The sequence below is a fragment of the Gouania willdenowi genome, chromosome 13 (genome assembly GCF_900634775.1).
Source record: "Gouania willdenowi chromosome 13, fGouWil2.1, whole genome shotgun sequence".
Lineage (NCBI taxonomy): Eukaryota > Metazoa > Chordata > Actinopteri > Blenniiformes > Gobiesocidae > Gouania > Gouania willdenowi.
In genome coordinates, this window is record NC_041056.1 from 18,669,396 (window position 1) to 18,684,370 (window position 14,975).

At 38.2% G+C, this 14,975-nt stretch overlaps 1 protein-coding gene across 1 annotated transcript; it reads right to left on the minus strand.

The window, feature by feature from the left end:
• Positions 1-2,459: 2,459 nt before the first annotated feature.
• On the minus strand, positions 2,460-14,975 carry ccdc92ba (coiled-coil domain containing 92Ba). Its single transcript, XM_028463756.1, has 4 exons — positions 14,883-14,975; positions 14,382-14,631; positions 8,760-8,807; positions 2,460-5,996 (listed from the first exon to the last, which is right to left on the minus strand). Exons 1-4 carry the CDS (start codon positions 14,895-14,897, stop codon positions 5,278-5,280), a joined length of 1,032 nt encoding a protein of 343 aa, XP_028319557.1. The 5' UTR covers positions 14,898-14,975; the 3' UTR covers positions 2,460-5,277.

A 14,975-nucleotide genomic window follows, 5' to 3' on the forward strand; every position in this document is an offset into this window, starting at 1 on the left:
CTTTGTAGAAGCACATCTGAATGTTGTGTTATCTTGAGTGATTTATGTGGAAAACAATTTATAAAATTAATAATATTAGATTTTTATGCTAACCCAATTATTCCTATTTAAAATCAATCTGTATTTGAAGTATCTGGTCTGGTGTCATCATGGGGGGGGATGGAGGAAAGGCAAGTCACCCCTCAGCTGTTTGATAGAAAGACAGGGACACAAACGGGGGAATTGGGACACAAAAAAAAACCAGCCCTGACATTTTCTTTTCAGACCAGTCCACTACTACTAAACTTTTTAACAGCTTTTACCTATTTCCTTTGACCTTTTTGCAATTCCCTCTTCCAATTTTTGTTCCTTCTCAAAATTTCTGACACTTTTTTCAGACTTTAGCTACCTTTTGCCAATGAACATCCCCTTTTTCCTAACTTTTTGTCATCTTTTGCAAGTTTTTTTTGCTCAATCAATACCACTTGTTTCCTTTTTCGCTTATATTTTGCCTCTTTTTGTTCCGCATTTGTGCCCTTTTTCATTATTGTTTGTCACATTTTATCCATTTAAGCTACCTTTTGCCATTACATACCACCTCTTTATTTGCCCATTTTTTGGACACTCTTGATTGCTTTTGGCCCATTTTAGTCACTTTTCACTCTTTTTTTTGCCACTTTTGGACCACTTGTTACCATGTCTGCCTCCACTCGGTCTTCACAGAAAAACAAAGTGGACCAGACCAGACCGACCCCCCGAAGACGATGCCCTGTGTGCCAGATGGCCAGTCCACCCCTGGACACAAATTTGTATAAGTTGGAGCAAGGTGTCAAACATAAGGTATACTGGCCAAATCCGGTCCACATTGGGTTCTTTACGGACCACAGTGTTTTTCTAGCAGTACAGTGGACATAAGTACAGTTACGACTATTGTCCATGATGGCTACCATAGGGTTTACAGATGCTGAAGCCTTTCCTAGCTCACTCACAATACAAGGTACACATGCACACAATCACAAGGACATAATTAGAGTAGTTCAATATTATCTTTTTGCAGATAAACCATTTTGCCAAACACTTCATTTCCAATATTAATTGATAATGATAGATAAATAGATAGACCCACTCCCATAACCTAATTTTAGGTCACATTATATATATATCTCCACATAATAACTCTAGACAAAATATAACAGGTGTGCAAACAATATTTTACATTTCACTTAATATAACGTAAACTGCGACAGATTGTATATGGTGGACAGAAGACCTTTTAATCTCCAGAGACAACATGCAAACCTTGCACATTAATTAAATGAACAATATTAATGCACATGTATGCTTTCTATGATTATATTTGTACGTTGTTGTTGGTGTCTCAACAGATCCATAATGTACGAGCTGAACATGTAATAGCCGCCTTCTTTCTTTGTAGATGTTCACCACAATCCATGTTCAGATAATTACCTGCTTAGAGTAATTCAGTGTGTATGTGTCTGCTTGTGGCTCACTGTGAGCTTTGAATCAATGAGAGATGAACATTACTGTGTTTAATAAAGCTTTAATATTATACATTCTAAGGATAAGCTTGTACAGAATCCAGCAACTTGACTTTTTTCTCTTTTCATAGACGTTCTTCACCTCTCACCTTTTCTGTCTGAGCATTTATAAGTTCACTTTAAGTTTTGTGTTGCAATGATTACATAATCATTTCTGATTTATATATCATGTAAATTAAGGAGTTATTAAAAGCTTACACAATTATAGCATGGGTGTCGCTCAGGTATAACATGTCTATATTTTTTTTATAACAGTTGTTTCCTTGAATGTAAATGTTTCAAATGACCACATTTATTATCATTTAATGAATGAAATATAAAGGGTAAGTTATATCAACCTTATTTTTGGGGCAACTATTCCATGTTTGGCTTCATTCTTTTCTTTGTACTGTATTCTCTCTATCACCAAATATAATCAGAAACACACACACAGCATCAACTTTTTCATCTAATCTTTTACAAAGCGAGTATTGGGTATAGACTACAAACTCAATACATCATCTCAGCTTCTTTTTTTTTTTAGTAATAACAATTAAAACTACCAAATCATTGGCCAAGTAAAAAGAATCAGAACAATCTTTAAAATGTTCAAATATAAAAACGAAGAAAATCTAAAAGTAAGGCACTTTGAATACAATAGTGTACAATTAGTGTAATACTTATTAAAAAAAAAAAAATCATTAATTTTATTTAAAAAATAAATTTTGAAAGTTAACAGTTTAGTCCTAAAGCTGCTTTAGCAACATTAGCAAAACGTTTCAAAGATCAATATGGCTTTTGTTATGCAACAGACTCAGCAGTGCAAGCAGCACTTAATTCCTTTAAAATAATTTATGTAATAATCAACCCTTGTCTTAGAATCTAAAACATTCTTGGACTAACAATAACAGGAAAACCATCAGCATATTGGAAAAACAACCTTTTAATTCAGTTCTTGTACAGTAGGTGACTGTAGGAAGCTCACACAGGATATCAGGTACTCAGTTTTTAGCTCAACACCATGACACTAATATGCATCTCTGCAGATCATGTTGTAGAATAACGCACAGCATTATTGCTAAAGAAGACCAAAGCTTCATGGTGCAGAAAATGTTCAGAGAAAATGCTGTTTTTCACATTCTTACAACCACAAAGAAGTTACAGCAGAGATATGGAAGAAAGTGGAAGACATTCTCCGAATGGTGTGTTTGTGTTACATATAATACGACATATACTGTGGAGTAAGCGTGTGGAGATTTAATCTTCCTGAAAAGTCTTTTTGTCCTGTTGATTTTACTTGTTTGTCTCTTTGGTTCATTCTTGTATCCTCCAATGGTCAAACTAATGCAGGAAGTATGTGCACAGCAGCCAGTATTATGGGTAATCTGACAAAGGTATGGGAAGCACAATCAAGAGGCGGAGTTTAATGCAGCTACTGGCGAGTGAATCAATTCAATGATGGAGGAAACCCGTCTGAAGTTCCTTCTTCCTGATGCAGGGAAAAACTGCCTCTATCAGGAGAGCTTGGTACTTTTTTCACTGAATAGTAAAACCCTAAGTTAGAATAGTGCACAGTCATGTTAATGGCTTACTAGATCAGAAGTGTCTTAGTTAGAGATTGTGATGAAACAATAAAAGGGCTTGTGTTAGTGTCATTTGCACACTGAAAGTCTGTCAAACGACGCTTCACAGGCTGCACAAGCTTTGTTCACTAAGATCATCTTCACATCTGCAAAATGTAAACCAAAATAAGTTAATAAATATAAAATCAATCACTTCATCAGACTGGTGTGAAAAAATAGAAACAAAGCATAGCAAGTAGAACGAATAGAAAATTATCTCTATATAACGCCTGAAGTGTCCTAAAACAGGCTCACAGGACTGATATACAAATATGTTGATTATATTGCTTTTAGTGATGATATGCCTAAACACTTTACAGCACGTACTTCTGAGGACAAAGAAAACATATACAGTCAACACTAGTCAACTGAACCCAATAAAAGTTAGTCTGAACTCAAAGTCTATGTTGCTCAGTTTGGTTTGGCTTATCAATGCTAACTGTATACTGAGAGAAGTCAATTTGCTGATTTCTTCACTCCTTTTGCTCAAGGCCCACATACATCATGCATTCACTGTCTGTTTGGTGGGAATCTTATTAAAAAATAAAACACAAACTGTCATTTTTGTTTTAAGACGGACGTCTTGATTCTGTTGGTCCATCTTTCCTGGGCTAAAAACAGACCTCAACCAGAAAAAGAAACCACCTGAAGCAGCAGATACCTGTGTGTGCGTGTGTGTGTGTGTGTGTGTGTGTGCGTGCGTGTGTGTGTGTGTGTGTGTGTGTTTGGTACACAAACATACCCACAAACCACACCTGAGTAAAACATGGTTCATTGAGTGTCAACACATCTAACATTCAGCCTGACAGGCAAAGTTCAAATACTACGAATGCTAATACTTAAACAAAGGCTGTATATGTATATTTAATAAATACATTTGATGTTTATATCAAAATTTTAAGTGAGGAAAAATATTTAATGTGGCCCGGATTTGTTTTGAAGCACGTCAGTAACGGGATTTTAGTGATTCCTAATGTTAAATTATATTTTACTTGCCAAAAGTCAGCACATGAGTTTGTCACCAATATTGTTGTAATATTGTTATTATATACTGTACTGTCATTTGCACAGCAGCAGTCTATGACACAATGAGGCTGGTGTCAAATAACAAGCAAGTGATTTTCTCTTTTGGCACATTCTGGGTTGTTAATGGACAGACTTGCTGAAAGGCATTTCATCACACAACCTCCATTTAAGGGGTGACAAATGGTTAAGATAGCTTGGAAATGAAAGTTCAAAGGTTTTACTTAGACCTGTAAATTATAAAAAATAATAACCTACGCATATATAAAATAGCTTTGGGGGGAGCGTAAAATGTCAACACTAATTAACTGAGTAATCTCTGTTCAGATTGATGAAAATCTGCATATGTATTTGCTGTAACGTGTTAATCTTCCATGGTATTATCTGCCCTTCTGTCCAGGACGTACCCCACATTGTGCCCTGAGTCATAGGGATAGGCTCCAGCGCCCAAAAATAATATGGACTTTTACCAAAACCACGAAGATCAGCTGAAGTGATTTATCTCTTATGACAGTTTGCAGGAATCAAATTTATCAGAGTTTCTTCAAAAGTAACAACTGTTCAAATCTCATTCCTGTAATACATTGCACAGTAATTCGTTGGTGCCGATAATGTGCATCTTAAAATAACAAAAAATTAGTTTAGCCTGTTTATAAGAAGCAAATCATAATAAGTGTAGCGGATCAAAAAATAGATGTGTCAATATTTCTTCAATGATTTTCTATTGTGCCATCTCAGATATTTTCAGCTGTGGCTCAGTCAGAGGCTATGAAAACGTTTGCCCTCCCGGGAGTGATTGATGGGTCACCTTGAGAGGTCACAGTTGGTTTGGTCACACAACTGTTCCCGTAGTCTTTAAATGGCTGCCATAGTCAAAGCCGCCATGGCCGTAAATCAAAAACAGGCAGCTTTTATAAAAGGCCTTAAAGTACAAGAACAAGTCTACTTTCAAACTGACTCAAATTAACACTCACTGTGTTTGTTATACAAGGTTATATCAAAGACTGCATTAGAAAGTGTCATTGGTATGTGTAGGATTATAAGAGTATGAATTCAGTCATAACAGTCTGACGGGAAAGAATCTCTCAGTCATCAGAAGCAACATGTTACAGTTGCTAATCTGCCTGTGTCTCAGCAGCAGGAGGCGCTACTACAGTGGATACCAGTCTGGCAACCTGCTCTGGAGCCTCCATCGGCCCCTCCCCACGTCCTTCCTCCTCATCTTCCTTCTCCAGGCCAAGAGGTGTCAGTCTTTGTGCCGCCATGTGCCTGGAGCGAGGTCTGTGCCTGCGAGGGTGGAGGAAGAGGGCGGGGTCGGGCATGGCCGTGGGCTCCGCTGGGCCCAGAACTTTTTCTATGGGCACACATTCTCGAGCTCGATCCACTCTGGACAAGGCCCTAACACTCTTACGTTTGGGTTTAACCACAGGGGAAGAAGGCAAGTTTTCTGATAGCATCTGAGAAGAGTCGGGGTTCTGCTCGGCAGCATACTGAGCTCCCTGACTGTTGGCTCTGGGATAAAGCCCCTGTCTTTGCTGCATCCGCTGGTGTTGCAGTTTCTGCTGGGCATCATGCAGCTGGAAGGAGAGGTACGCTGCTGTCTCCGTTTGCTTCTGGAGCTCCTTGTTGAGGATGGTTGAACAGTGGCTGCGGCGTTTGAGTTCCTCTAAAAAATGGCGCTCCTTTTTCTTGAGATTTGCTCTGAGGGCTCCCACCAGGGACCCCTTGTGACTCAGCTCCTGACGAATCTCCCCTAAGGTGCACTCTTGTTCTGCCAGACGGTTTTCCACCTCTCGACAGTGAGCTTCCAACAGCCCCTCTTCCTCCTGCAGTTCTGACATAGAAAGACAACATTTAAGTCTCAAAATGCTGTTTTTCAACTTTCAGCTATCATAAGGAATATTTCATAGCGGCCTCCAAAGATGACAAATATTTGAAAACCAAAACATAACTTTCATAGAGATATATGAAAGAGCACTCAGAGATAACAAACCTCCGTCAAGCACCAAATATCCTCTTTGCCAGATATTGGCTGTTATCTGGATCAGTGATCCTGATCATATTACCATGATCAGTCACATTTTAAAAGCTTGGAATATATTTTTATCCCAATTTATAACAATACAGTATATTGAAATGTATGGGCACCCCCATTTTTAAAAATCCAGATGAAACTTGGTGGGATAATTGAGGAACCAACTCAACTGAGTCTATATTTATAAAGATCTATTAATTAAGAACCACAATATTAATTTTTGAATTTACATCAATGATGATCCGGATTCCCTTCAAGATATAATGGCTTCTTCCATGGCCTAAGATCTATCTTTGGTTAAAATGTTGTAGCAATTTGATGTAATCCTTCTCACATCCAAACAAACAAATAAATGTCAGTGAAAAATATTTCCTCCATGACAAAGGTTATCATTAAAATGGACAGAAATACACTTAAAGAACAGACAAGTAACTATAATATTTATTCCACATACTGTAGCAAGGCGGAAGTACTTTGACGGTGACAGTTTCAGTACCTAGTTGATGTGTCAAAAACCTGACCAAGATCCAATACTTTTGTCATTCTGTAAAATAATGAAAAGGTTTTTTTTGGTGCTATACAAATAAATTATTGTACGTTATTTGTATGAGAGCGTGATGGTGAGTGAATGCTTGTTTTAAGTATTTTTAAAACTACTCCAATAATGACAAAGCACAACCGATGCCTTTTTATAGATGCTTTAAAACATGGTTAGCATGCTTTTAGAAACAGGTCTTTTGTAGAGATGTTTGATATTAGCTTTTTGCCGATACCCACTATTCCAATGTTTTCCATCCCATTTCCAATATTAACCGTAACCGATAGGTACTTCCACCCCCGGCCCCTCCCCCCAAATGTAATTTTAGGTCCTATCATATTTATCTCCATGGAACCAACACGTTAAGCTTACTTTTTTCAGCCTACTGAAAAAAGGGTAACAATGTTAACCGATATTACGTTTTATGGCAAAAATTGGCCGATTTTATCTGTGGGCCGTTAATATCAGCCTTCTCTGGTCTTTTCATTAACTGATAATGTAAGGACACTAATAACTGAGACAGTTTTTTGTGTTATTACTTTCTGAAATAGATTTGCTGGTTGTTTATTTACCAAGTTTACCTACTTTAAATGTGTACGTATTTATAGATTCATCACCATTAGAGTACATTTACCTGGTAAAGAAGTAGCTCTGCTAGAAAACGCCTAATATTACAATACAATAATTTCATGCCACTCTTCATCTATTCTGTTTATCTTCCAAGCAGAAAACTGTGCATTATCACAAACTAATATCTGACTAATGAAGTGCTAATGCGCTGCAAATAAGAGAAAGAACACAAAAACGATTTCGCTTTCCGACATCAGTGTTCCGGTAATACAGCAGCCTTTGTGTCTCCTTTGTGCTCACATTACCTCATTACTATAGACTATCTCAGAGTAATGTTCTCTGCAGAGGCTCCACTTCACATGAACCTCTCAAGCAAGCTTCAACAAAGAATCCTGTTTCTTTGTTCAACAACATTTTTCTTGTTTTTTTGGCTCTTTCACTCCATAACAGTCCTTCGGGGAGGAGAGAGAGAGGGAGTGCAAGTGGATGAAAAGCCCTGAGTCATTGCAGTGACCTCAGGACTGAAGGAGGTTACGTCCACAGAGTGCGCTTTCAACTCACAGCCTGCAGAAATACTGTGTGTCTGCTGTGAAGGATAGGAGAATCCTAGGGGATGGGGGGTTGGGGTTTAAGCTCCTTATTTTTACCACTTTATTTTCATTATTTGTGTCTTAAATCTTGTCAAATCTTCTTTTCTATTTCAGGCTCTTATTTCTCTAATTCCTCTCTCTCTCTCTCCCACCACTGATCCTCTGAAGGCTAATGTTATCAGGTTTTTCTGTCGCCCACTATCACACCCAGGTTGAGCTCATTTGCTAACTATAGATTCCTATAATGTGATCTTCATATCCTTCTATATTTCTCTCCCCTCCTCCACGTCTGCTGCAGCTGACCACAATCATCAGCCTCTGTCTTTTTCTACTCTCTACATCCTTCCACTGTTTCCACCCTCTCTCTCCCTCTACCACTGCATCTTTGTTGCTCTCAGCAAAGTGTGTAAGCGGACACCTCCACTGGGACCTTGAGAAAAAGAAGTGCAAGGAAAGAAACAGAGGATGGATCAATTTGTCAGGGAGACAGGGGGAACAGAGACCTGGGCTGTGATGATGGGGGGGGGGGGACCTGCTCTGGAAGAGAAGATGGTATATAGTGGGTAGTGAGTGATGCAGACATGCGCACAAACATCCCTCACCAATGATCAAAATGTGTTACAACGAGGCTAGAACTGTTTTAAGTGAGAAAAAGCTAAATTTAGGTGTAATTATCACCCTGTCAGTGTGTGAAGACAGAGTTTTGGGAAACAGGACGTCGTTTGAGATAGTGGGAGGACAGGCTGATGAAACTCTAAGAATAGAATAGAATAGAATAGAATAGAATAGAATAGAATAAAATCGAATTGAATATAATAGAAAAACAGTATTTATATGGCAGTAATAAAGGTTTATTCAACATACCGATGTGGCTTCTTCCGGGAGGTCTCACCTTCAGCTCACTCGTCAACTCTGAAAATTTAAAAAACAGACCAAAAAAGAGAAACATATTTATCAAAGAAAGACTCCAGATGGCTGTGGCTAAATATAGATGTTCAACTTTATTCACCTCATATGTGCGTGCATTATTAATGAGACTAAACCTGAAAGTTTAGATTAAAGTCTGTGCAGCTGAATACGTCTGGGGAAACAAACCCATTACTTTTGCTATATAGACTATAGACATATTATTATTCCACTTTAAATCTAAAGTCATAAATTTAGCCAAAGAAAGGGAAGCAATCATGAAGAAGAAGTCCAACAACAGAGGCCGTATTGTTTTTACTCATTAGCAATGAAGTCTTTGTTCAGGCCCCGTTTTTCAAAAATAATAAAGCTTTTGTAAACTTAACTCCACCATAGCTGACATACCGACACCCATACCTTAGAGAATTACTACCTGTTGTAATGATCATGAAAAGTTAAACATGCTTATTTGAACAAAGTGGCCTAATGGGATTTATTTTTGCTTGAACTAAATTCACTCCTGTACTTTCTCTTAATATGTCATCAATAATAAATAAAGGTCACAAAAGCAAATCAATTTTTTTTTTTAAGATTTACATGACACAAAGTCATATTGTACATTTCCACAGATGCTAGTCCTAGGCTGTACCTAAAGGGTCTGATAAAGGAAAAGAACATTACTGCTTACATGCGTGAACTATATTTGAACCCAAATCTCGCGCTAAGAAGTAAAAATCCACTACGGCTGAAAAACCTTAAGAAGTCACCTGACATCGTGGTTATGTACATTTTAAAAGCGTGAACCTGACAATCACCCCATTAAAATATAAGAGGATTGAATCAATCCATGGTTTAAAACACAGAACCACCTCACTGGCCTAGCTTCTAAAGTTAACATTATTACCAAAAGCACCAGCAAAAAAAGAGTGCTGAAAACCATTATTTTCCCTAAATCAATAGAAATGTTTATGTTTAAAAAAAATAAAAAAATACATATTTTAAAATTACTGAAATTATTGGACTAAAGACAAGACAAAGGTTAGTTACCTAATTGGGAATATATCATTCTAAATGTATTATTCTGGAGCACAAGGTGTGAACAGTTTGCCCTCTTTCAATACTCTCATCCTCTCTATTTCACTTTTTTCATTTTTCTCTGCAGTCAGCAAATACGCCCACCCATGCAGCGAGCATGAAGCGAGGGTGACACAGTGAGAAACAAGGAATTGATGTAAGAGATGGAAGGAGTGTATTACTCCACGCTGAGTGCCTCAAGTGGATCTGGAGAGCTTTTCTTGCTAAAATCCTACTTTGTGATTGCCAAAGGCATTGTTGAAGTTCTTTAGCCACTGAATGCTAATGTTCTGAAGTATTTTTGTGCGTTTGAACAATCAAACAGTGAAAATGAGACACTGCATGTGTTGCAAAGTAAATAGTCTGAACCCTCGCAGCCTAACTCAGTCGTCACTAGGGCTGAACAATTCTTGGAAAATAATCTAATTGCAATTATTTAAACTTTAAATAAATATAAAATATAAATTTTAAAGCACAGATTACAACAATAAAGCAAACAAATCTGTGGCTTTACCTCTTTAACATATCTAACTAACTTCACGTTTCATGAAACATGTAAACATGTGGACTGTATTTCTTAAACACTCTGAACTTAACAGGACAAGAGAAAAAAAAGAAGTCATTATTTGCAGCCTTTGTGACTAGAAAATCGCGTTTTATGATATTGCGATAACATCGCAAATGCAATTAATCGTTCAGCCTTAGTCGTCACTGTTCTTTTTAGTGACTGCTTTTAGCTAGTTGGCTTCTGTGATGAAAAATGTGATTAACTTAATGGTTTTAAAAAAGTTGTAATGAACTACGCCCGGGCCCGCGCAACGTCTCCTTGCGCGTAATAGCCTGTACCACATTCCTGAGAATTCAGTCAAATGACTCGGTTAAAAATGGCTCTCCTGTGGCACATACGGGGTAATGGGCCCCATTAATTTATTGGTATGTGTCAATGATTCGGTATCACCAACTGTCGCAATATTTGACTCACAAATAAATGACAAAACGACTTTAATGGAAATTGCCAAATAAAGGGGGGTGGGCCTTGGGCCCCTAATCAAATTGTGCAAGGCATAATTATAATCTACGCTGAATTACCTTTAATACCATATATCACACAACTATGTTCCCATAAATTTGGAAATAAAAAAAAAGGGCTCTGAGCGTCTCATATTCATTCATAGAGTATTCATATCAAACTGCATTCCAATCTAACGAGAACTATCTGAGGAGTAGTCATTTGAAAATGGGGGCCCCGTGACACGTACGGGGTAATGGGCCCCATATATATATTGGTATGTGCCAATGATTTGGTACCACCAACCGACATAATATTTGACTGCAAATAAATGAGAAATCGACTTGTGATTTTTTTTTCTTTTGGGGCTACAAATCAAAAATCGAACTCGAGCGTCAATGCGTACACATCCATAGATTATACCTGCCAAATTTCAGCCCGATCCGTTTACGAATAACAGCGGAGTAGCCATTTTAACTAGTGTACACAACAAAAACAACAACAACAACAAAGTGAGTGGCGTTTTGAGTCCGGTAGCCCGGCCTAATAAATGTGAGCAACTGTTTAGAAGCAGAAACAGATGCAGCTTGACTGCACTAACCTTATTTGTGAGCTGACAGACAGAATATGAATGAAAGCTGTATAAATGTCACCATCTATTTTTACAGCCTTTTCTCTCTCATGTCATCCTTTGATATCACTACATCATGAACACTGCAGACACAGCAATGAAAACCATTGAATTGTTCATCACACTATATAAATCACAGTTCAGCTCAGTTTATTGTTGGAAAGCTCAACTAACCAAAACTATGATGATGAATGGACAGGGATTAAAAACTAAAAAAGCATCTATAATATGTTAAGGTTTCATTCATTCAGACACAACTGTTGACTTTGATCTGTCTGAGGCTTTCATGTGTCCTTATGAAAGTGATCAGTAGATGCCTCTGAAGCCTGACAGTTGGCAATCAAAACATGTCAGGAGATCAAAGTAAATTTCAAAATAAACTTACCATTGTAGAGACAATGATGAATAAAGGAGACATCATAATGCAAACATGCCATCTGCTCTGGCAAAGAAAGCTTTTTGTTGCAGTTTTTCAACTACAGCAGAAAAAACCCAACAACAAGCAGGAATAGACACTTTTACCAAGTGAACCAGATACATTATGAGCTCAGATACTGTCTTTTTTTCTAACATTATTGTATTAAATCTGACAGCAGCCCCACCCAGTGTGAGGCTTCATCTGCTGGAACCATAAAGAGAGGGAGACGACAGAAGGGAAATAAATGGGTGTAAAAAAACACTCTGTTGGTTGTGACACACAGACACACACACACACACACACACACACACACACACACACACAGACACACACACACGCACACACACACACACAGACACACACACACACACACACACACACACACACACACACACACACATTGACCAGCTGTGACTGCAGATGGATGGAGGGGGTCGTTTAACCTAACCTCACCCACTGCCAACCCTCTTCATCTACCTCACCCACCCACCCACACACACACACGCACACACACGCACACACACACACAAATCCCCCTGCTATGATTACAGCAGCTATATGATCTGTGGATTAACCATGATGGATATGTTTATGTGAATTTTCCTGATGACGGATAAATAAATACAATAACCAGGATTCACATCTTAATCAGAATTATTCAGGGCGGAGGTCATATATGTGGAAGAAACCTCCCACAGGGGGTTAATGAAATTATAATCCCTGCAATATTGTGTGTGTGTGTGTGTGTGCGCGTGCGTGTGCGTGAGTGCGTACATGTTTAATTAAATGGATGCAGGTCCTTTCGACCCCCACTAAGAGGAAGTGATGCAGCCTACAGGAATCATGACATGACATCATCATCTGATCATGAAGCCTTTGTCTGACATTGAAGGAAGCTTTACACTCACAACAGTTCAACTAGATTTTCATGTTCCAAACACAGAACCACAAATACAGCCTTGTATGTCTAAACCCTGATCTGTTTCTTTACGTTAAGATCAACATTTTAAGATTGAGCGTCGTTTTTTTCAAAGGAAATAATATATAATATGAAATACTAAAGAAAATATCAAACAAACACACACACACACACACACACACACACACACACACACACACACACACACACACACACACACACACACACACACACCCACACAAACACACTTCAATCAGAGCTGAACTTTTAAATCTTAACCCATCGTTTTTACGAACATTTAGGAGTAAATGACCTAACTGGTCAATGAAATATTTTATAATGGTAAAGCCAAGAAGGTATAATAAATGAACCTTTAAACTCCAGCTTTATAAAAGCATAGTTAACTCAAGACCTTGAAGGACCTTGAACATTTTTTTAAACATAGCATTTTGTTTGCACAATATTTGTATGCAGAGGTAAGTATCGACCTAAGATTTAAGTTGACTTTATGTTTCTCACAACTCATTTTATTGATGAACCACCAAGTTTTTGCCCATTGACCCCCACCAGTGATCCTTGAATCCAAGCCTGGTCTCAAACTAAGATTGCAGTCAATCTGAAGGGCATTACAAATGGTGAGAATAATCTTTAGATCCTTGGACTAAGATATGATTCACACTCTAAAAGTAGAAGTGGTGCTTTCATATTAAGCCACATCCAAACTTGAGGAGTGAGATGTTCTGGTGTGTTTACGTGTGGTACGTTGGAGGTGAATGGAGAAAGAAAGTGGTGCAAAAGAGGTCCGTCTGTAATCTTTCCAAAGACGTTGTGCATGTTAGGGGTCAGAGGGGTGCAACAACTATAATAATACAGATATTTGATTCAAAAGTGCCTTTCTCAGCACTGTACAACACTTTTCAGAATGACAGGAATATACAACAAAATAACACAATACAGTAACACAGCAATATCGAGAAATGAAAGCACAAAATGAAAATCGTGAAACTTTTTTTTTTTTTTTTTCTGATTTTGTTAGTTTTTCTTTTTTGTTCTGTTTTTTTTTTCTTAATAGCTTGATTAGAGTATTTATTTGTATTGTCCATTTAGTTTATTTATTTGGATTTTTGCATTTGTTAATTGTGAAGAATTGAGGTCGGACTTGGCTTCTGCCTATTTCTTATCGAGCAAATCAAATGTGTATTATATTGAAATTGACTTAAAAAAATAAAAATAAAAATAAATTATAGAGATTTCTGTTGAGATTCATTTATTCGTTTTTCGTTTTCATCTATTGTTTTTATTATTTCGCTCGACATAAATACATCTAAATAAGTCATATTGCTTCCAACACTGACCTCTAACATGAGGTAAAATGAAGTCAGGATTCATATTCTTCTAAATCTTCTCAATCATTCTCAACCAAAGGTGTCTAAGTTGTACTTGTCCTCTGAAACTCTGTGTTGACATTACATGAAATTAAACTGGGCTACACTGGTGTGTCAGTTACCAGTATGTAATGGTGAGCTCACCTGAGCATCTTTTCTGCAGGGAGAGGATCTCCAGGTGGAGGCCATGGAGCAGAGTGAGATGCTCCTGTCTGAGGAACACCTCACTCCTCTCTACACTCTGGATGTGCTGCTTTAGGCTGTTCTCATCCTCCATGGCTGAGGGCTGCTTTCTCCTGCTGCTACGGACCGGACCTTCTGTGACTCCAGGCTGCCTCACATAGCTTGGAGGAGCAGGTCGTGGACGGAGGGGTGGGTGGTCAGCATGCACCAGCTGTAAATGAGGTCCACGGAGCCAAAGGATTGGACAGAAAAACGTGTTGCCACGTCAAAAACAGTCTTTGGGCTGGACATGTCTGCAGGTTTTAAGTTTAATAACGTGACGTCACCACGTCAGATGGTTATAAATCCACCCAGGGATCTGCGTATGCTGGCCTCCAGCTCATCCAAACGCATCTTTTTCTGCTGCGTTCATGAGGTTTTTTTTTTTTTTTTAAAGGAACCGAAGCGTAAAACAGAACTCACCGTGTCCTCCAGCATCGACGACGGAGAGGCTCGTGTTCTGCGGTAAAAACCACCCCAGAGGAGGTGCACACGCTCCCAGTGTCTCCTACCGAC

What these genes read in the sequence shown, in the direction of transcription:
- ccdc92ba (XM_028463756.1), bottom strand. An exon ending in CCTGCAGAAAAGATGCTCAG is followed by an intron (nt 8,808 to 14,381) that starts GTGAGCTCACCA and finishes TTAAATTTTCAG; the next exon opens with AGTTGACGAGTGAGCTGAAG. An exon ending in TCCCGGAAGAAGCCACATCG is followed by an intron (nt 5,997 to 8,759) that starts GTATGTTGAATA and finishes TTTCTATGTCAG; the next exon opens with AACTGCAGGAGGAAGAGGGG.